Below are 21,485 nucleotides of genomic sequence, written 5' to 3' on the forward strand. Positions count from 1 at the left end.
TGATGAAAATGTTCTAAAACTGACTGTGGTGATGGTTGCACAACGCTGCAAATATAGTAAAGTCCACTGAATTGCACTTTGGTGGGTAATGGTATGGTGTATGAATTATATCTCAATAAAGCTATTATAGAAAAAAAAGCCGAGATGTCATCTCTCTCAGTACAAGAGGACAATGGCTGAGAAGCCACTTCCCTGCCTGCCACCCCATCAAAGTCCTTAGAAATAAGAAAAATCAGTGACTCTGAGGAAGAGGTTGAGTGTAAGGTGGGACTGAAGAGTTCAAGGACTCCACTTGACCTGGTTGGGGGCAGCTGGTGGAAATTTGGAGCATTATGGAGCAATACTTACAGCTCAAAGCTGTAAGCTTTTTGGAAGACTTGTTCCCCACTAGAGACAAGATATGAAAAGAGAAGCGAGTTTTTCCCTTGGGGCACAAGACGAATAATGATGCTAACAATGATGATGGTGATGATGATATGATGATATTAATGAGGAGGAGGAGGATGATGATGTTGACAGCAGCTCACCTCCTGGTGCTCGACTGTCTCTCCCAGTAGGGGCGTGCCACCTCACCGGCTCTTCATAGCCGTCCTATGAGGTGGGAACTATGATTGTGCCTGTTTTACAGACGAGGGAACTGAGGCTTAGGCCTCGGTTGTGCCGTGGGTCTGAGGCTGTGCTGGGATCCAAGCCCAGGCTGCTCCCTCTTACCCATGACCTGTGAAGGGCTCAGAAGCAAGCCAGGCACGGGGGCGGGGCGGGGCGGGGCGGGGGAGGGTCTCCCAGCATTTGCTATTAATTGCCATTAGCCATCCCTTTCTCCAAATTTTGCGGCTTTGGGGAAGAGTGGAAAAAAAGCAAAGGTTTCCCAAGTGGCCATTTCTCAGGCACCATTGGGGGACTGTGAGTTTTAGAAGCAGGATTCGGGGCCCTCCTGGAGCGGTGGCTCAGAGGGCTTGGGGAGGGGAACCTTGACAAAGTTCCAGAGAGATGTTGATGGAGCCCTGCCAGGGACTCCCAGGACAGGCCCCTAATCCCATCTGGGGGAAAGAATTGTATGGCGGGAGCTCCAAACCCACCCCCGAGTTTGCACTGCCTTCTCCTCAGTGAGCTTCCGGGGCAGTGTGGGGGCCCAGAGGAGGGAAGTCTGGGACAAGGAGCTGCCGTCCAGGTTGCAGAGAAGACAGGATATCAGCTCCTCCCTGCTCACTCCTGGAGGCCATGTGCATGTCCATTAACTTATGGGTGCAGGCCACACATGAACATACCACGAGGCCCCTGTCCTCGTTCGTGGAACTTACATGCTGAGGGGTGATGAGAGTTGGCCGTGAGAACAAGTAACTTCTGATAAATGCCACGAAGATGGGGTGGGAGGAGAGAGGGTCGTGGTTGGCGAAGGTCTCTGCAGAAGTGGCCCTGGATGGCCATGACCTGATGGATGAGTGGGCTGTGCAGACTCAGAGTACTCCCAGACAGAGGGCGTAGCAAGTGCAAAGGCCCTGGGGAAGTGAAAAGCATGGGGTAAAGCAGTAAGGCAGAAGGGGGGCCAGAGTGGGGTGAGCCAGGGGAGAATGGCCAGAGAGAAGGGAGAAGGTGGGCGGCTCCCCAGCACGCAGGGGCCCCCAGTGAGGAGTGTGAGTTGTACCTAGGTACAAGAGGGAGCTGGGGGTGACACCATCTTATTTCTCTTTCCTAAAGATACCCTGAACATAGCCCGAAGGACAAAAGGGAGGCTGGGACGGAGGTCCAGGGGTGGTGGCTCCAATGCAGGAGGGGGAGGAGGATGGAACCCCAGGTAGGAGCTCTCTCTTGGCTGTGTTCCAGGTATGGTGCTGAGGAGACATCTAAATTGGAACAGACAGCAGGCAGGTGGCCGTGGGGGTCTGGAGCTCAGCTGGACCTGCAGGCCGGAGTCCCTGGTATGTCTAAGGCCTGCTGGCAGGGCTGACCCTTGGCTGGCCTGGGAACCTGGCTGGTAAACAGTTCCCTGTGCTGACACAGAACTTTCCCTACATGATGTGTGGCTCACAACTGTGCCTAAATGGTTTATACAAACGATACGGTTTATGCTCAACACCTGCTTTCTTTCTAGGAGGCTGGAATCCTGGTACATCCAGACAGAGGGTGCCACATGGCCAGCCCCAGTAAAAACGCTGGGCGCTGGGTCTCTCAGGAGTGTGCCTGGTAGACCACACTGTACACGTGCGCTCACAGCTTGGGGACGGGGAAATTAAGCGCGTCCTGGGGGACCCCACGGGGACGGGACTCCTGGAAGCTTGTGCCTGGTGCTTCCAGACATGGCCCCATTTGCCTTTTCTCTGTGCCCATTTCCCTTTGTACCCTCTGCTGTAATACATCAGCTATATGCCAAGTCCTAGTGAACCAGTGAACCTGGGGGTGGTCTTGGGGACACCCAACAGAATGGAAGGAACCCCCTGGAAAGCCAGTCTGGAGAAGTGGGCCCTGAAAAGAGCCACGGGGGAGGTGGGAGGCAAGTGGTGGTCGAGCCGCATGCCAGAAGCCAGGGGAGGAGGGATCCCGGGCGGATGGATACTCTCCAGAGGTGAGGAGACGAGCTGGGAACCAAGTGTGGAACCAAGCGCGGAACCAAGCGCTCAACTTGGCACAAGGCGGCCAGCAGGGACCAAGACAAGAGGATCCTGGTGGCATGCTGGGGACTGATGTTGCCCGACAGGTCCAGCAGGGGACATGGTGTACTGAAGTAGAGCTGTGAGTAGGGACACCCCTCCGTCTTCCAGCAACGTGGGGGCAGGGATGTGGGGGAAGGGTGGGAAGCTAATTTTCCCAAGTCAATCTTTTGATAATGGTGTCACCTCCTCAGAGCCTGGGGTAACCCACTGCCTGTACTTGGACCTAGTCCAGACCTGAGGCCCCACCCACCTGGGCTGCGTTTCAAATAACGGGCATCTTGTGAAACCCCCATCCAACACCAGGCCCATCCGTGTACCTACAGGGAAAATGTGGACGTACAAATCTGGGAACTTTCAAACGAGCTTTAATTTGTTTTCCTCAAGTGCATTTATTGATGTAAACAGAGCATGTTAAGAGATCCCAGGAAGAGCAGACTATGGCTGGTATGTTGGTTTTAATTCCAAAAAGAAGAAACTATGATGCCAACGGCCTGGATTGACAGCAGCTTGGGGGTAGAGGGAAGAGAAAGAAACATAAAGGCTCCCTGGTGACACCCCTCCAAACTGGTTACCTGGTTGGTCCCAACAGCACAGTCTCTATGGGAAGGCAGAGCTGTCAAAACAGAACCGGGTGACGGCAGTTAAAAACTAACCCAGACAGCTTTGCGGTCAGTCTGTTGCGTGGGCCACCCTGTGCCTTGGCCCATGCCAGGCGCTGCCTCACGCTCTCAGTCATGTCCAGCCAGGGTGTGCACACGTTCCCGACCACCTGGGTCTGCCATTAGAAAGCAAAGATGGAATCACTTCACGGCACTACGGATCTGAAAAAATAAAAATCTTAGCTAGAAAGAACGTCCGATTTGGAGAGGGTGGGGGGGACGAAGAGCAGGGGATATTTGGGGTCTGAGAGGCAGGTGCCCCAATTGCAGGTGGACCGTGTGTGGTTGCGTTTTCGGGGTCACCTGTGGCGTGTACTGTGTCCTCTCGGTGCTCAGATGGGGACTGTCGAGAAGCCTGCTGACCATGCCTGAGGCCTGGCTGGACTACAGACCAAAACCTGGCGGTGAACAGGAAAAACGACCCTGTGCTTCTTTCCTCAGAATTTCCTTAATTTGTGCTTCCCTTTGGTTTGACACTTAAAAAGGAAAGAGAGAGGGAAAAAAAATAACGGTTTTTGTCACTTGTCCAAAACTGAAAGAAGAGGTGAAGCGGGCGTTTGGCCTGCTGGGCAGATGCTTCCTGGGCCTGATGTGAGTCGCCCGGCTCAGGGTGCAGAGCCCGGCACTCCCGGAACCATCGCTGGCCTCTGGGGGCCTCGCTTCTGTGGCGGGGGACATGGATGGGCTTTCCGGTGGGGCTTCGCTGTGTCCAGGCCCAGCGACGGAGGCTGCTACGCTGGCTGCTGCTGGCAGTCACGCCTTGACTCAATCTCTCTCTAGTTACACGATGCATGGGCCCGTTCAGTGGACGTTGCAGGAAAAATAGCAAATTCTTAACTTACTCCATCTCCAGAGTTGAAAAAGATCAGACAGTTACTAAAATAAACAATTTCTCAATTGTGTTCTGGTGGCCGTGGGGCCCGGTGGCCGCAGCACGGCAGGGGGCATCGCAGCGGGAGGGCCCTGGCTGAGTGAGGGGCTCACTCAGGACAGGCACAGTCAGCTCGGTGAGCGGGGCTCAGAATAAGGCAGCGTTCCTCACAGAAGAACACATCGGAAAAAGCTGCTCCTCTTCTGCTGGTCTGGTGTGATTTTGACTCCCTGGTTGCTCCCCTGGGGGCTGTTGCCTTCCTGAAATGACAAGGTTTTCTGAGGTTATGGCTGAGCATTATCAGCATTACATCTCTTAACCAACTAGCTTGCTAACGAATGATCCATCTACCAGTCTATCTATCCATCCATCACCTCCCAACTATCATCCATCCGTCACCTTCCAACCAACCATCCACCTGTCTATTCCCTTCCATCCAACCTACTATCCATCCAACCATCCCCTTCCATCATCTATCCATCCAAGTGTCCCTTCCCACTGACAATTCACCTTTCACAAGCCCGCAGACCTGCTTTCCATCTGCTACCCACCCACCACCCCTTCCAACCATTCCTCCTTCCAATCACTTGTTCACCGCCCCACCCTTTCATTATCCTCTCAACATCTCTCTAACCATCTGCTTGTTCACCTTCTTCCTCTCTGCTTTCCCCACTTCCTTCTCAGCATTCACCTGCCCCTCCATCCTTCTTTCCATCTTTCTCCCCTTCTGTGCTGAGCACCTAACAGTGAGGCAGCCGAGGGGCAGCAGAAAGACTCTGTCCCCTGGGATCTGGTGGGTTCGAGGTCCCAAAGCCACTCACACTCAGCTGGTCTGCGTGTCCCTGTGCTGGGGCTCTGGCTCAGCACCTCCCCATAGTTCCCCTTCTGCCCTGCTGCAGGTGATGTAAGCCCTAAGCTCTGATCTCGTCCACTCAAGCCTTACTGAAAACCCATCAGTGCTGTTGCCCGGCATTGAAAGCCTCTGTGATCCGGCCCCTGCCGACCCCGGGAACTTAAAACCTTGTTTGGAAGGTTTGGTTCCCTTTTCTTTGACTAATTCCTCCTCATTTTTCAGCTTAGGTAAAACCTGAATTTATTCAACAATAACTATCACATGCCTGTGCTGTGCCACGCACTTCTGTGGGCACTGACATGCAGTGGTGAACAAGAGCCCCCTGCGTTGGGGAGCTCACACTGGACCAGGGGACGGAGATCCCATGGGGAAACAAGTCAGCAGTGATGTCCCACGGTGGGGAGTAACGAGAGGAAAGCAGGGCAGTGCAGAGGTGTGTTTTGATGGCTATGTCTGAAAAGAGACCTCATGGAGGGAGGGAGTGAGGCCAGGGACGGTCCAGGGGCATGGTCAGCAGAGTAACTGCCCTCAACGATGTCCACGCCCTCATCCCTGGAACCTGTGAGTGTGCTACCTGACATGGCAGGAGGGACTCTGCAGATGTGACTGAGGTGAGGTGAGAAGAGCATCCTGCATCATCCAGGTGGGCCCAATCTAACTTATTCCAAGAACCCTTAAAGCAGAGGAACTTTCCCAGCCATGGTCCAAGAAGGTGATGATGGAAGCAGGGTCAGAGAGATGCTGAGTGGCTGGCCTGGAAGATGGAGGAAGGGGTCACTCGGGAAGCAATGCAGTGGCCTCTAGCAGCTGGACAAGGCAATGAAATGGATTCTTCCCTGAATCCTCCAGACACGAATGCAGCCCCACTGACACCTCGACCTTACCCGGTGAGACCTGTTTCAGACTCCTGACCTCCAGAACATTGAGATAATAAACGTGTGCTGTTTAAGCTGCTAAGTTTGTCACAAGAATTTGTTACAGCAGCCCTAGGACCCTAATGCAAGGGGGGAGCACTGGGTGGAGGGGAAAGAAAGTCCAAATGAACACGAGGTGCTCCCAGACCCAGAAAAGGCCAGCGTGACCAGAGCAGAGGGAGCGATGCAGTGACAGGGTGGAGTGCGGCGGAAGCAGCCAGAGCCTGAGCCCAGGGGGCCTGGCGTGCGGTGTGGAGTCTGCCCTCAGCGCAGTGGGGAGCACAGGGTTGTGCTGATGGGGAGAGCGCCAGAGGTCGGGGAGTGGGGTGGGCGTTGGCAAAGCCCAGCTTTCTGTGACGCTCTCAAGAGAGAAGGGTGTGGGGCATGCACAGAGCTGGCTGTATCAGTGATGTAAAAGACAGATACGAACTTCCAACTAGCAGACAAACAAGTTCTGGAGAATGAATGCACAGCATAGTGATGATAGTCAACAATACTGCGTTATAAAGTTCAAAGTTATTACAAGACTAGATCTTAACTGTTCTCAACCCAAAGAAGTGATAATTATGTGATGTGGTAAAGGTGTTAGCTAATGCTACTGTAGTAATTATATTGAAACGTGTAATGTATCAACTCAACACGTTGCACACCCCTAACTTACACAACACTATCCGTCAATTATATTTCAACAAAAATAGACAGATATGAAGTGGGGTAGGGCTGCAACCCTGGATTTAAACAAAGTGGTAGAAAATGAGTAGAATTTAACTGCTGTTGATTTCCAATTCAGTTAAGAAAAAGAGAAATCACAAGGATTATGGCTGTGCATCAGCGCTTTATAATCTATGTCTAGGAAGGATATGGCACATTCTGGTGGCAATCAGCAGGCCAGTACCAAAAGCCGGGCAGAGTGTCACCGTGATGCTCAGTGTAACTGCCAGTGGGCAAAAGTGAGTCAGAAGGATCATCAACAATCAAAATTTTACCGTCAGATTGAAGGGAAAAGAACTGTAAGAAAATTACAATTGTAAGAAAGTTTTTGTAAGAAAAGTACATTGGTTTACATAGGCTGTTTCCCATTTTGGCCAAAGAGCTGCTATTAAATTGATCATGTGCCTTACAATTCAATCATGGCATCTTAGAATTACCAAAATTTATTTGTTTTAAATCAGACGTGACCTACTTGAATGGCGTTTTGCATCATATCTGCAAGCTTGTATGACTAGACATAAGATGAGCCACAAACAGAGAGTTTATGCTCTTATTTCAGACAATGGGGAGAGTCACCTGGCCGGGAAAGAGCGGCCGCCAGAACCGAGGCTCTGGAGAGACTCCCAATAGCGCTTAGGCACTGAACACGCCTGAAGTACAGTCAAGGGTTTAGACTCGACCAAGAATGCACTAGTCATGTTGAGTGCTGGGGACCATGAAACTGTTCATGTGGTAAACAAAAGCTGGAAATGAATGGAAGGGTGGATGGGGAGGGATTTAGGCAGGACCTCCTGGAGGCCTCGGGGCCCTGGGACCCACTGAAGGTCGTAGAGCCGTCACAACCTGCAGACTTGAGGGTTGGAGGGGAGAAAAAGGCTATGGAGCTGCCAGACTTGTCAGGACGGAAAGCCAGCAACTGTCAGACACAGAGTTGCTGGGGGCCACCATCTCCCGAGCAGGATGGAAAAGGCCATGTAGCCTCTGCTAGCCCATGTGCTCAGTGGGCAGCACCTGGTGCAGAGGAGCTCCAGGCCACGGAGGAAGGACGGAACTGATGAGCATGTCTGGGCAATGCCCCAACCACACCTGCTAACCCCTCCCTCTTCCCCAGCCACGCCCTCCCAGGTCCGGCAGGGCCCAAAAAAGCAGGACCTGCCCGAGGATGCGACACACCACTGAGGCCGAGGCTGGCCGGCTCCAACAGGGACCTGTGCGGGGATCTGGGAAGGAGACACACTCACCAATTTTTTGTCCATTTTTGCTTTGATGTCTCTGGCGAGAGTGAAAAATGCCTGTGGAAGAAACACACTGTTAGTACCCCTGGAGCGGGGAGCAGACTGCGCTTGGTGGTTCCCGGCTGCCCCTGTGGGGTGGGCGTGGTGGGACAGCGGGGCGGGTGGGGGAACAGCGTTAGGGCGGCTTCCTGGGTGTAGGTCTCACCTGTCCAGCCTGATCTCCTGCCCCTACCAGGCTACCCCTGCCCACCTGGACCACCATGTCCCCTGACCCTGGGAGGTGGGATCACCCTCAATTGGTCAAAGAGGAAACTGAGGCTCAAAGGGGCCAAGTGACTTGTCTGAAGGCACCCAGTGGTTAACTGACCAATCGGCAAGGATCCAGGAGGAGGACCCAGCTCTCCCTCCCTGACTCCTGTGCTCAGTCTGTCCGCTTTGCCTCCCTTCTGATGGGCAGGGCAGAGAGAAAGACAGGCGGCTCTTTGGCCAAATAAGCTTCATTTTGGGTCCTGGTCCGGCAGGGAAGCCTGGAAGGGCGGGGACGGGTGACAGGTTCATCTTCCCATGGAGGCGACAGATCCAGCTGGCCGGCCCCAGGCTGCCGCCTGCATCGCAGCCTCCTGACCACTTCCTCCCTGCCCTCATCCACTCTGCTGCAAATACCTACACACCCCACTCTGGCACCGACCCTGCCCCTGGGCCTCACACAGAGATGACTCAGCCTCAGCATTTGCCCCCGAGGGCTCCTGGTTTGGTGGGAGAGGCAGTCTTAGCAAACAACACTGTGACATGAGAAGTTCTGTCATGGAGAGTGGCTCGGGGAGAGGGGATGCCCAGAAGGGTGGGACTAAGGGTCTGGCGGACAGCAGAGTCTTCCCTGGGGAGGGGCCACTTGGGATGGGCCCTGATGGAAAAGGGGCTGTGAGGAAAGGGACAGCAGCAAAGGCTCAGGGGAGGATGTGGCACAAGCAGCCCGGGATGGAGAGCAGTGGGTGAGGCCCGAGCCGTGGCAGTACACACAGGCTGGGGTCAGCCAGGGAGAGCCTCCTGTGCCACGCACAGGGTTCGGGGTGGGGAGTGACATGGAAGATCCACTGTGGAAGGATCACTGGGACAGTGAGACGGAGGGAAGGCAGGTCAGCTACAAGGCTGGTGTCGTCTGTGGAGAGGAAAGAGCAGCCTGGGCCCAGGCTTGGTCACGGCCCCTATTCTATCTGGGCTTGTGACGGGGCCTGTCCGTGTGGGTGGTGTGGCTGAGGGCACAGACCTGGAGCCAGGCCTGGGCGCCAGCCAGCTGGGACTCTCTAAGCCTCAGTTTCCCCATCTGCAAAAGTGTGCCTGTTCCCCAGGGCTGTCCAAGAGCTCGTATGATAATGCTGTAGGTGCCCTGCTGGGGCCTGCACCTGCTGATGTCAGAACACGGGGGCGATTCCCCTGGGCCTCTAAGGGGCCTGGCACATGGCAGTGCCCAGGAAGTGGCAGGCTGGAGCCTGTGGCCAGTCCCTCTGGCAGAGCCTCCCCAGAGGGTGCAGCCGTCTCTCAGCCTCAAAGGGCCAGCGCTTTAGGCCTGTGTCTCCCAAGAGGGCCCAGCACTCACGTTCTCCACGTTGATGTTGGCCTTGGCGCTGGTCTCCATGAACTTGATTCCATAGTCCAGGGCCAACTGTGAGGGAGGAGACACAAACATGCACGTCAGTCACCAGGTACCCCTCACCCCCACGCAGCACCCTGAGTGGGGAGCACAAAGTGGGAGGTCCAGGGCCACTGATTTGACCTCCTGGACTGCTCCCTCGAGTCACCAGTGGAGTGCAGGTGGTGAATGTCCCTGGCAGGAGGGTGGAGGAGGCCCGGCTCAGACCACGGCTACGTCCTCTACTCCCTGTGCCTCAACGGGTCCCACACAATGCCGTACGGGAGCATGCAGAAAGCACCCTGAAAGCCCTCACAGCTTGCAGTCTTTAGCTGGGAGCCCAGCCAGGAGCGTGTTTTCCACCCGCTCTTCCCACAGCACGTGCCCTGCTGCGACTCATCCAGGTGTGCCCGGCAAAGTTCTCTGTCCTGGGACCCCCTGGGGTCTTGGACAAGCCAGGTGGTGGGTCACCTTATGCTCATAAAGATTGTGAGGGATTCTCCCCCAAAGCCTGGCTTTTCGTCAGGGAGCAATCGGCGGGCGCTCCAGGGCAGGGCTGGCCTCCATGCGGGAAACCCTAAAACCCCAAGGTCTCTGCCCCCAGGTGCTGGCAGTGCCAGGCCCAAGCCAGCCACCATGCCCACCTTTTCTCCCCGTTCCTTGGAAACTTGTCTCTTGTTGTTCACATCGCACTTGTTGCCGAGGATCATCTTTTCGACGTCTGCAGAGGCGTGCTGAGGGCGAGAGGGGCAGACAGGGAGGTGAGAGGCACCGTCAGACTGGACTACGGGCCAACCCCCAGCCCGTCTCCTGAAATGAGAGTGGTGGGGTCGGGATTGCTAGGCACATCCCTGCGCAGATGACAAGCTGAAGCTCAGAGAGGCTGAGTGGCCTGTCCCATGCCACACAGCCAAAGCCAGGACTGAGTCCAGGGTTCTGGCTGCTACTCTGACCAAGCGCACGCTTTCTGGCCGCTGAGGACAGCTTCTCTACAGCCTGTGTCAACCAGGCTCCCGTGCCCATCCTTGGGCTCATGGCAGGGTCTGTGGGTGGTACCCTCTGCACCTGCCTCCCTCCCTGGCTCCTCTGCTGGAGGCCCCAGTTGTTGTCCTGGGACCTTCTGCCCAGCTCCAGCCCACTCTCTTTGGGCTCCGAAACGGGCCATGCCTGGAGTGGTCATAGCCCCCAACGAATGCCAACCCCAGTGTCCCCTTAACTCTGTCCTCACGCCTGAAAACGGCTCCTTCCTCCAACCCTCCCCCAGTGAAGGGGTGTGCACTTCCTGAAAGATGGGGGTATTGGAAAAGACCTACTTCTTTCTGGTGTCAGTGAACGCACCGCACCGCTCCCTGCCTAACTTACTGCTAACCCACGACCCTCTTGCCTACTGGCCAGAAACAGAGCTTCCACAAAGACCAACGGGAGCAGTTCCTCCTCCTCAGCCAGAGTGCAGCCTCCGCCAGCAAAAGTGGGGTCGTCGGGGAGGCGGCCTGGTGCAGCTGCTCATAAACGTCAGGCCGGCAGTGACCAGACCGTTCCCTGGGGCTTTATGGATGGGTCAAGTTCTCTGGCCGCGCCTCAGACCCGAGGCCCCACCTGGCAGGGGTGAAAGCTGCAAGTGCTGTCACCCAAGGCCTTGGGGCGAGGGTCAGCTCTCTGAGGAGCGGGCAGGTGATGACACTGGCTTTGGCCCAGGGAGGTGGGGCCGGCCACCTCCTCCTCCCTCCACCGTGCCACGTCTCCTTTCACAGGCAGCAGCAGTGCCATGCTGCTGGCCTGGACACAGGAAGCTCACACCAGCCAGCTCACACCCTGCTCTGCTGTAGCTCAAAGTACAACCTGACACGTCTTCTCACCACACCCACCGAATACAAGGGTCATGGTGGTTCTGGAACCTTCCTTCTCCAGAAAGCACCAAATGCGCGTGGTAACCGACAACTCGGATGCCCCTTCTCTCATGGTGGTGACATTGCCAAAGCCGACAGCCCAGCTGGGGAAACAGGCTCTTGGGGCTAGTCTGTGATGAGGCCAGGCCAGCATGTGGTCTCTGGGGTGGACTGCCTGGGTTCCAGTTCCTGCTCTGACTACACCCTCAGCTGTGGGGCTTGTGGCAGGTCCCTTCTAGGTCTCTGTGTGCCTCAGTGACCTCATCTATAAACCAAGGGCTCCGGGGTGAGGAGCAAGAAGAGGATGTGGGGGAAGTTCCCGTGCATGTGAGGAGCCATGAGCCTTACCTCCTCAATGTTCCGAATCCAGTTCCGGATGTTGTCGAAGGACTTCTCGTTGGTGATGTCGTAGACCAGCATGATGCCCTGAGCAAGGGAGACAGACACACGCTCTGGACAAGCTGTAAGCCCTCTGAGGGGGAGGCCCCAACAAGGTGGGGCAGCAGGGACCCCACAGGACACCCTCCCCGCCAGCTCCCTCTTCTCCCTCCCTGGTCTCCGAGGCTCCAGTCTTGCCCCCTTGGCTACTGAGGTGCCCCTCTGCCCCTAGACCAGACCCCACCACACCTGCTCTTACAAATGAGCCCTGGTGGCCCCCCACTGCCAGCAGGATAAGTATGGCCCACATGCCCCACAGACCTCGAGGTCCCACTGACCTCCTGGCCTCCCCTCCCTCAGCTCCCTGTCCTGCACACTATGTTCCACAACCCTGTCGCCCACTGTGCTCCCCCTTCTTGCTGACCCTCTGCTGTGCTCAGCCTCCTGAACATCCTCACTCACCCCCTGCCCTACCCAAGGCACCTCCCGGGCTCAGCCAGCGCCGCTTCCTCTGGACACCCCAGGATCACCCCTCGTCTGACGCCTATCAGGTGCCAGGCACTGCAGTGGGATGTCTATAAGCTCACAATGTGACATGGGACACCTAATTTGGGACCCAAGGGTCTACTGCCATGAGGACTGAGGTGATGATGGGGCTGCAGTGGTGGCTATGTTCTCTGCACTGTCCCACATGGTTGCTGCTGGCCACATGTGGCTCTGGGACACCTGAAATGTGGCTGGTGTGACCCAAGGGCAGGACTTCCTATTTTAACCGATTTAAATTCAAACTGCCACATCTGGCTGGTGGCTTCCATATGGGTTAGCACAGGTCTAGAAGGACTGCCAGCCACAATCATCTTGGGACTGGACAGGGTCTTACAGATGGCTCAGTCTAGCCTCATCAGGGGCTGGCTGAGGATGTGGATACTGGGGACAGCCAGCTGGTACTGGCCCATCCATCTGCCCTCTGCATGGAACCCCACCTAGCCTCAGATTCCCCGTCTGTAAAACGAGGATGACCATGGTGCCCCCAATCAGGGGTTTATGGCCAAGACCTGGACCCAGTGCCTGGGACAGGGAAGGGCTCTGTGAACGGGGCGGTGGGGGCTATCTCAGCCTAGAGAGGGCCGGGACCTACCTGAGGCCACACAGAAGCTCCCCAAGACCCCAGCGCCCCAAGGCCCCCCGCTCCCCCAGAGCACAGCCAGGTGAGGCGAAATTAGTAAATTAATTTTAATGAGGCGTGCGTGCTACGGTTACAACCCACGTGACTGAGTGTCTGTTGTGTTTCAGACGCTGTGTGGAATGCTCTAAATACTTAACGCTGCCATGCATTTCTGCCATCCATCAGTACCTCCCAAGCCCCGGCTGCAAACCCAGCAAGGTCCCAGGCACAGAGCATGTGGCAGTGACCCAGACGCGGCCCTCCCCTCATGGAGCTCACGACCTAGCGGAGAACACAGGTGTCTCCGCAGTTAAATGACAGGGTGCACCATGGAAAGGCGAGGCACAGTGGGAGCTGGGAGTGGGGAGATGGCCATCTACCCTCACCGCTGCCAGGACACAGGCCTATCCTCCACCCCTGAGGTCAGGACACGGAGCTCAGAGGTGACCCCGGGCAACCTTGGGTGCCAACCTTGGGTCCTGGGGCTCTGCCCTGTGCTCCCTCTGGCCCCAAGTGCCCCTTTTTGTGCACAGCTGCCAGGTGCATGAGCTGCTCAGGGCCTCGAGGGCAGGACCCTGGCCCGTTCCAGGTCTCTCTCTGCATCCAGCTCAGGCCTGGCCTGGAGAAGGGCCTCGGTGAAAATACTTGAGGGATGACAAACAAGTCTTATCAAGTCATCCCGCCTCAGGCCCAGGCACCAAATATAACGGCCAACAGCCCAGAACAAGTCAGCTCCTGGACAAGCTTCAAGTTTTCGGTAGCAAATTCCATAGAGACTGACGCGGGCCTAAGTGTCAGGGCATGCCATCTCTGATTTCACTGACCTCACCTGGAAGAACCGGCTTCCTGTGTCTTCCTTCATTCCCAAAGAATTAGGTTTCCTTAAACCCTGCATTGTCTCTGAAGCCAGAAGGCATGTATGTGCCTGGGGGCAAGGGGGGGGCGCACAGCCTTTTCCTAACACTAACCAGGGACCAAGGACTTCTGAGGAGCCAGAGCGTGGGCTCCCCAGAGACATCCAGGTTTCAGTATCCAAGGCAATGATATTCATTTTGACTTAAAAAAAGACAAAAACAAAAAAACCCAACCCATACCATTGCGCCCCTGTAGTAGGCTGTTGTGATGGTCCGAAATCGCTCCTGACCAGCTGTGTCCCTAAAAAGGAGAAGACAGGATGTTAGCGACGCCAAATGCTAATCATCATCACAGTGGCAAGGAGGGGCATTGACCTGGGATGGATGCCTGGCCTTCTCACGGTCATCTCCTGACTGATCGTCCTGCTGTGGGGCAGCACCCCCATTCTCCCTCTTCTTAGAGGAAACTGTGGCTCGGGTGGGTTAACATCTCCCAACTGGGGACGTGGCAGAGCCCCCACTTAGTCACTGCCCGCATGCGATCTCGTCTTCTGCACCTTGGCTGCCTGGGGATTCTCCCTGTGGTTTCTGCTTCACAAAAGAGCCAAGGTCGGGCATGGACCCTGCATGTGGAAGGGGCTGCTCATGTGGCATGAAAACACAGCCCTCACTCATGGGCTGAGCCAGGCCAGCTCGGTGGGGCTCAGGAAGCACTTCCACACTCACCACCTTGGTGGAGGCCAGGGGGAAAGTCCTTCCTCATCGGTACAGAGGCGACAGCCGGGGGAGACACGCCCATGCCCAGCCCGGCTTCTGGCAGAGGGTATTCAGCCTGTGGTGTAAAGGTGACCTCACTGATCAGCTGCAGAGCCAGACCCATGTCTTTTGTCTCAGGGCCCAAGGCTCCTCCCGCGCCCCTGCAGGGCTCTGCACGTCTGGACTGCAGAGAAGCACCTCATTTGGGGCTAAGCGGACTCCCTGCTCCCAACAGCAGGCAACATTAGTGGTTACAATCATTTTATTCTCAACTGTGGGCCTGGTCCAGAAGAGTTTTAAGAAAGTCACTAACCCCATTGAGACTGCTAAGAGCAGAAGCAGGAAAACGGGAGGATGGGAAAGCGAAGCTTCCGCTTGCTAACACAGTGCCACTCTGGACTTGGGCGCTGAGGCTACAACATATTTGGAGGTGAGGAACTTCCATGGCTCGTAACTTACAACGCAGACAGACTGACTACTGAGCTGTGTAGGACTGACAAGGCGTCAGGCCTCATTCACATTTCAATTCTGAAGTCAGATTCAGAGGTGAACACCACTGAAGTCGAGGGGACCCACGCGGCAAGTGGGGCGATGCTCACGCTGAGACTTGAGGAGGCCAGTGGGCTGCAGGGAGGACAGCCTCACAGTCCATCTCATGGGCTCCCTCCCACCCACCAGCACCTGCCTGGAATGGAGGGACCGTACCGCCCTCCCAAATGTGGCTTCTCTTTATTTTGCGCGGGGCTTGTGCTTCCCTGCAAGTGATGTGGCTACAGGGCGGGACTCCCCGACACCTGACCATCTGAGCTCAGTGTTCCTAGTGCAGTGGTCAGCAGCCCACAGTCAGCGTCAGTGACGGGAACTCACAGCTTCTCTAACTCTACATGGCACGGGAAGTCAGCCCCAGGTGAGCGGAATGGAAACAGGCCTCATTACCGGGCATGGTCTCAGCTTATTTTTGGTCATGGGGTTTCAGGGCTGCGCACTAGGAAGTGAGGCCTGGGCTTCCCCGGGAGAGAAAAGAGGAAGCGATATCAGGCCTTCTTCAGCAAGCTGACAGTCTCAGAAACAAAGCCCGGCCAGGGCATCTCATCATCCTGGCAGCCTTCACCTCCGCCAGCCACAGAGGGCTCTCTCCGAGTTCAATGGAAGCAGGCTGCTCTGAAGCCCAGGCTGTGCCCACATCAGAATGCTGAGCTAAGCGGGATTGTAGCTATGTCCCCAGAAGGTGCTGGAACAGACTTTGGGCCCCAGCAACCAGAAGAGTACAGCTCCTGGGGCTTCTGAAGAAAGCCTGATGTGTCTGGCTGGGCACAAAGAGATGGAGGCCATGGTCACAGGGCAGGGGGAGGGGGCACCAGGGGCTTCTGACTTGAAGCGCTTGCCAGGCGAAGGGGCTGATGAAGACAGAGACTCTTACCATATCTGCAGTTTAATTCTCTTGCCATCGAGCTCTATGGTCCTAATTTTAAAGTCAATTCCTTAAAGAAAAGAAAAAAGAGGCACATTACTGTCAGCCCATTTCCCAAGCTGCCTCTGAGGCAGACACTGCCAACCTGTGCAGGTAACAGCAGCCACGGCTTAGGGAGCACCTACCCGGTGATGTGCGCGTGGAATCTCGGAATCCCCACAACGAATGTGGAGGCACCTGCAGAACTTGCTCCCCTCATGGAAGGGGAAGCTGAGGCTCCAAGGGGGACAGGAGCTTCTCAGAGCGAAGCTGGCAGCTGGCAGAGCTGCTGGGCAAACCTGAGCAGCTCAGGTGCCAAAGCCTTGCTCTCTTCCCTCCCCCACAGGTAGTTTGCCGAGTGGGCCCAACAGAGCCCTTGGCAGGTCACAGACCCACGATTCCAGCCACCCTGCACCTGGCCCTCCAAGCACACAGTGCACTGGGCCCCTCAATGCACTATGATACACATGGGTCTCCAGTTTTCACACATGCGGTTCCTTCTCTGCCAGGGGCCCCACTCCACCCGCCCATCAGCCTGGCAAACTTCCCCTTCTCCTTTAAGATCTGCTAGAAGGTCACCCCCCAAGAAGCCTTCCTGATCCTGCCCTCCTTCTCTCCCACCCACGGGCTTTAGTTCCCTTTCCTCAGGATGAGGGCGACCTCTTGGCCTCCTTGGCTGCTCTCCAGGCTCCCACTGTTGCCCCCTCAGTCACCTCCCCAGCTTTCAAAAACACAAATTCAACCATGTTACAAAGCTAACCCCTGCTCCAAACCTTCCAGTGTGTTCACCAACAGACGAATAGATAAACAAAATGTGGTTAAACAAAATGTGGTATATCCATACAAGGGAATATTACTCAGCCATAAAACGGAATGAAGCTCTGACACACGCTACAACATGGATGAACCTCAAAAACATTGTGCTCAGTGAGAGAAACCAGACACAAAAGACCACATACTGTATGATTCCACTCATATGAAATGTCTAGAACAGGCAAATCCAGAGAGACAGAAAGGAGATTAGTGGTTGCCAGGGGCTGTGGAGGGAATGGGGAGATTGGCGGGCGGGATGACTACAGAGTTTGGGGTTTCTTTTTGGAATAATGAAAATGTTCTAGAATTGACTGTGGTGATAATTGTACAACTCCGTGAATATACCAAATTGTACACTTTAAGTAGGTGAGTTGTATGGTAGGTGAATTATATCTCAATATAACTATCAAAAAACCCCAAAACACCTTCCAGTGGCTTCCCACTGCCTCCTCAGCCCCCAAATACAGTGAAAATAATTGCCAGTGTGCTCCAAGGTCCTGCCTAACCTGGTCACCTCTCAGCACCCATGGCTCATGCCCCCCTCATAGCTGATTCCTAAAGATCCCAAGCCCATTCTGGCCTCAGGGCTTTTACGCTTGCTCTCTCTTCTCTCTTGGAATGTTCTTTCTTTCCATGGCCACCTGGCTCCCCACTCCCTTCACTCAGGTCTCTGTTCAAGTTGCCTCCTCAGGGGAGCCTTCCTGACCATCTGCATTCTCTCTCCCCTCACTTGCTTTTTCTTCTTCATGCACTTATCCCCGACATCGTATATTTGTTTCTTTGCTCCATGAACCCAAGAGTAAAACTTGCTGATGCGAATGGCCTGCGTGGAGGGGAAATAGCCAAACCTAGCCTTTGGCATGGGGAGTTTGTTCTCAATCTCTGACTTGAGGCTCAGGCGATGATGGAGATGATAATTCCGGCCCTGCCCACCTAGGAGCCGTCCTGGGGACCACAGAGAACCTAAGCCTGCACTTGGATTCTGCCCACTAGAAATAAGCTCCTCGAGGGCAGGGACTCCCACTTCTTACTCTGGGCAGCATCTCCAATGACTAAGCATGGGCAGGGGCTGAATACACATTTGCTAGAAGCCAATCGCCCTGCACACACACCTTGAGCACAGACCTCATTACATTTCTGCTTCCCTCTGATTTATCCGAGTCATCTCTGCAACCCCCGCACAGAGGCGGATGCCTGGTTCGCAGGAGGCGTTGGGGAAAGACGGCTGGATGAAAGAATTAAGTGCATCGGGGTCTTCGTGGTGCCGCACAGTTTACGTCATCCCTCTCCTTAAGGAATGAATAAATGAGGCCCTGAGGGGCAGTGGGGGCAGAGCCAGGCTAGGCAGAACCAATTCCAGGGAGCCACAGGGCCAAGTTCACACCACTAATGATCAATGCAGCTTATGAGAACAGGCTTTGGCAAAACGAAACCTGGGCAGAAAATGAACAGGCACTTAATCCCAAATCTATAAAGAAAACCTGGAGGTACACTCAGTGCCAACAGAGAATTGCCTTTATGCACTAAGTTGTATTTCAGGACTAAGCGGCCCAGTGTGGTCTCTTTACCCACCTCCTGTCACAGATGCACAGAGACATACAAAATCAAGAAGCACTGTTCACTTGGCAGAGCTCCACGGCATCACTCTGCCCTATCCTCCTCCTGGGTTATATTAACACACCAAATTTAATTAGGAAGTATAAATTTTATGGGGCCTAAGAATTATGAGGCCATAACTTCAAGGTCTGAGTGATTTAAACTTTCCTAGAAGACAGAGGCCTGCAGGAAGCTACATATCTAATGAGAAGAATCCTGGGTCAAGTTCACCTTCACCTCCCTATGCGACCTTGCCCAAGTCACGTCTTCGCCTGCAAATGGAAGCCAGCTTCCTTGGAGCCCTAAAGCGCTAGACTGGGTTTTCTGGTCAAGAATTTGAAACCAAACAAAAACCCCAACTCCCAAATTGATCTTACTAATGCTCTTGCTGAGCAAGAAATTTCCGACGCCGGGAAACTGAGGTCTGGGTTGGGAGAGAGCCACAACCTGCCAGGAGTTAACATCTTCTTGACTGGTGGGGATGCAAAGGTTATCCCAAAGTTTGACCTTGGAGTGGGGGAAGGGGAGGAATTTGAAACACCTGTGCCCAAGGGAGGGCTGCTGTCATTACAGGAGCCATTCTGCTTCCTCTAGACAGCCTCTGGCAGTGGTGACAAGCCCCTAGTCATTGTACAGTTCTGATCCTCAACCATCCAGAGCACTGGTCAAGGCAGAAAGCACCACACTTAAACCAAAGAAACAGGGCTCAGAGAAGTAAAGTGCTTGTTCAACGGCAAGTGGTGGCTGGAAATCAGGCATGATGATTTCCAGTCTAATTTTCTCAGCATTTGGCACCTAAGTGTTTTGCAAAGTGCGCTTCCGGAGGAGAGCAAAGACGGAATCAGCAGCTCATCGTGGGGTTCAGGGAGATAAGGTGATTGGGTTCAAGTTACACGGGGGTAAAGCAAAGCCCCTTCCCTAGGTTTTCTCCATTTGAGATCAACTCCTGGGCTTGGCGACCATTGTCTCACTTCCCCACTCCAGAGTGAGGCTCACAGGCCACTCTGTGACTGATGTTACCCCCAGGTCAAACCTTTCCAAGTAGGCAGTGGCGGTTTTTGTGGCATGGGGGGAAGTCAGCTCCACTTTTGTGGACGTCAGAACCAAGGAGTGGTAAGCCAATTCTGTTCAACCACAATGTGGGCTGGCCCTGCGGGAAAGGCTGTTCTGCAAAGTGACAACCGGTGTCCTCGGCCTCGAGATAGGGAAGTCAGGGTTGTCTGTGGCACTGGCTGATTTTAGTTTCTCCCTGAAGCTTTAATCCGGCATCTCCTTGGGGATGACGGGCAGGCAGCTGTCACTTGCCATTGCTGTCACCTTGACTGGGTCAGAAGGCTGGGCAGGAAAAGGGTCAGGACTCCCTCTCACCATTCCTTCTAGAGGAAATTCAGCCACAGGGGAAACAGAGTCAGGGGGAGGGGCTCAACTCCTGAATATTCCAGAGGAAAGAGCAGGGGAAGTCTAGGTTGGAGTCCTGGCTCCGAGGGGGATCAGCTGTGCTTGACCTGGGGGTGAGTGCTCGCATCTCTCTGGGATGGTTGAACCTTGAGTTTTGGGGTCAGACACACCTGGGTTAAAATCTCATCCTTGTCACCTGCACACTGTGTGACCTTGGGCGAGTCCCGTGCCCTCCCCGAGCCTCAAACTCCTCCGTGAGATGGGCTCCTAACAGCAGCTAACACAGAGGCCTGGAGAGTGTGATATGCAGACAGTAAATGCTCGACAAGGTCAGATGTCACGGTCCTTTTCCCATGGCCAACTCCCCGCGCCTCAGTTTCCACTTCTGTTAAGACGGGGACCCCAAAGAACCGCTTCGAGGGCCTCTGCGACGACAGGAGATGACGGGCGCCAAGACCCCAGTCCAGGACATACGCTCCCAGACAAGCGGGCTGGGGGTCGAGGCCTCAGCCTCTCTAAATGGACACCCGGCCCTCCCCATGGCCCGGGAACCCCCGAACGGCGGTGGAGGCGCCACTCTTCTCCCCGCCGGCCCCCTCGACCCTCTCAGAGCCCTCAGTCAGTCCGGCCCGGCCGCTCCCTCAACCCCAGCCCGTCAGGGGCGCGCCCGGCCGCTCGCCGGCCCCGCTACCTATGGTGGAGATGAAGGTGGAGTTGAAGGCGTCCTCGGAGAAGCGGAACAGGACACAGGTCTTCCCCACCCCCGAGTCCCCGATCAGCAGCAGCTTGAACAGGTAATCGTAGGTCTTCGCCATATTACACTCTCTCCCCGACGGGAAGTGCGGCCAGTGCCTCGCCACTGGCCGCTGGCCCCGTCCATCAGCGCGGAGCCCGCCCCCCATTGGCTCCCGGCCCGTCGCGCGTCACCGCGGCTGACGCCCGCCCCCGCGCCCCGCCGGTCGCCAGCAGAGCTGGGGAAGGGGCGACTGGGGCGCGGGCCGGAAGCGGGCCGAGCACGCCGCTCATTGGCTGGCGCTCGGTACAGGGCGGGCTGCGATTGGCCAGCGGTGAGGAGTCGAGGGGCTTCAAATGGGGATCAGGGCGGGGCCGTGGCACCCCCGTGTCCCCGCCCCCCGGACTCTGGGCGGCCCCGCCCCGTCCCCTGACGGGAGGGGTGGGGGGTGCGTCGCCAACGGCTCCGCGCGCTCGCAGCCCACGGGCGGGGCCTGGGGCGCGTGCGCACGCGCGCTGAGGAGATCGTTAGGTGCCAGCAGGGGGCGCACGCGCATGGGTCTCTGGCTCCCGCCCTCACGGCCCGCGCAGTCTCAGTAGGCGACGGGACGAGCGACGGAAGAGACGGCGGCTGTAGCCTGTGCTTTGCGGCCCTCCGCGTCAGGCCGCTGGGAGCCAAAGAGTAGAGGAGCGTACGGACGCTCGTCAGAGTCGAAGCTCTGCCATTTCGGCGCTGGCCAGGCGACCTACTCCGAGATAGCCGGGCTTCCACCGCCTGAGCGGCCTCACCGCCGCGAGCTGCGCCCGGAGGTGCGCAGGGCTCCTAAGGACGCGCCTTGACCGCATTAGCGGCTGTCCGGGCCCCTCTCGGCCTCCAATCTCCCGGCCGCCGCCGCCCGGTCAGCCGCCTGAGGGCCGGGGCTGGGAGCCCGC

General features: G+C 56.0%; 1 protein-coding gene across 1 annotated transcript; it reads right to left on the minus strand.

Annotated features, from left to right (window-relative positions):
* Positions 1-2,999: 2,999 nt before the first annotated feature.
* RAB8A (RAB8A, member RAS oncogene family) lies at positions 3,000-20,672 on the minus strand. Its single transcript, XM_004423010.3, has 8 exons — positions 20,512-20,672; positions 15,984-16,044; positions 14,048-14,108; positions 11,759-11,836; positions 10,169-10,258; positions 9,492-9,557; positions 7,901-7,951; positions 3,000-4,441 (listed from the first exon to the last, which is right to left on the minus strand). The coding sequence occupies exons 1-8, from the start codon at positions 20,633-20,635 to the stop codon at positions 4,349-4,351; spliced, it is 624 nt and encodes a 207-aa protein (XP_004423067.1). The 5' UTR covers positions 20,636-20,672; the 3' UTR covers positions 3,000-4,348.
* Between the last annotated feature and the right edge of the window lie 813 nt (positions 20,673-21,485).

This window comes from Ceratotherium simum, chromosome 18 (genome assembly GCF_057802395.1).
Source record: "Ceratotherium simum simum isolate JZ-2026a chromosome 18, ASM5780239v1, whole genome shotgun sequence".
Lineage (NCBI taxonomy): Eukaryota > Metazoa > Chordata > Mammalia > Perissodactyla > Rhinocerotidae > Ceratotherium > Ceratotherium simum.

Coding starts and splice junctions, on each gene's coding strand:
- RAB8A (XM_004423010.3), bottom strand. CDS start 20,635: ATGGCGAAGACCTACGATTACCTGTTCAAGCTGCTGCTGATCGGGGAC. Junction 11,837..14,047: donor CCTACTACAGGGGCGCAATG/GTATGGGTTGGG, acceptor TCCCTTGCTCAG/GGCATCATGCTGGTCTACGA. Junction 10,259..11,758: donor GGATTCGGAACATTGAGGAG/GTAAGGCTCATG, acceptor TCTCGCCCTCAG/CACGCCTCTGCAGACGTCGA.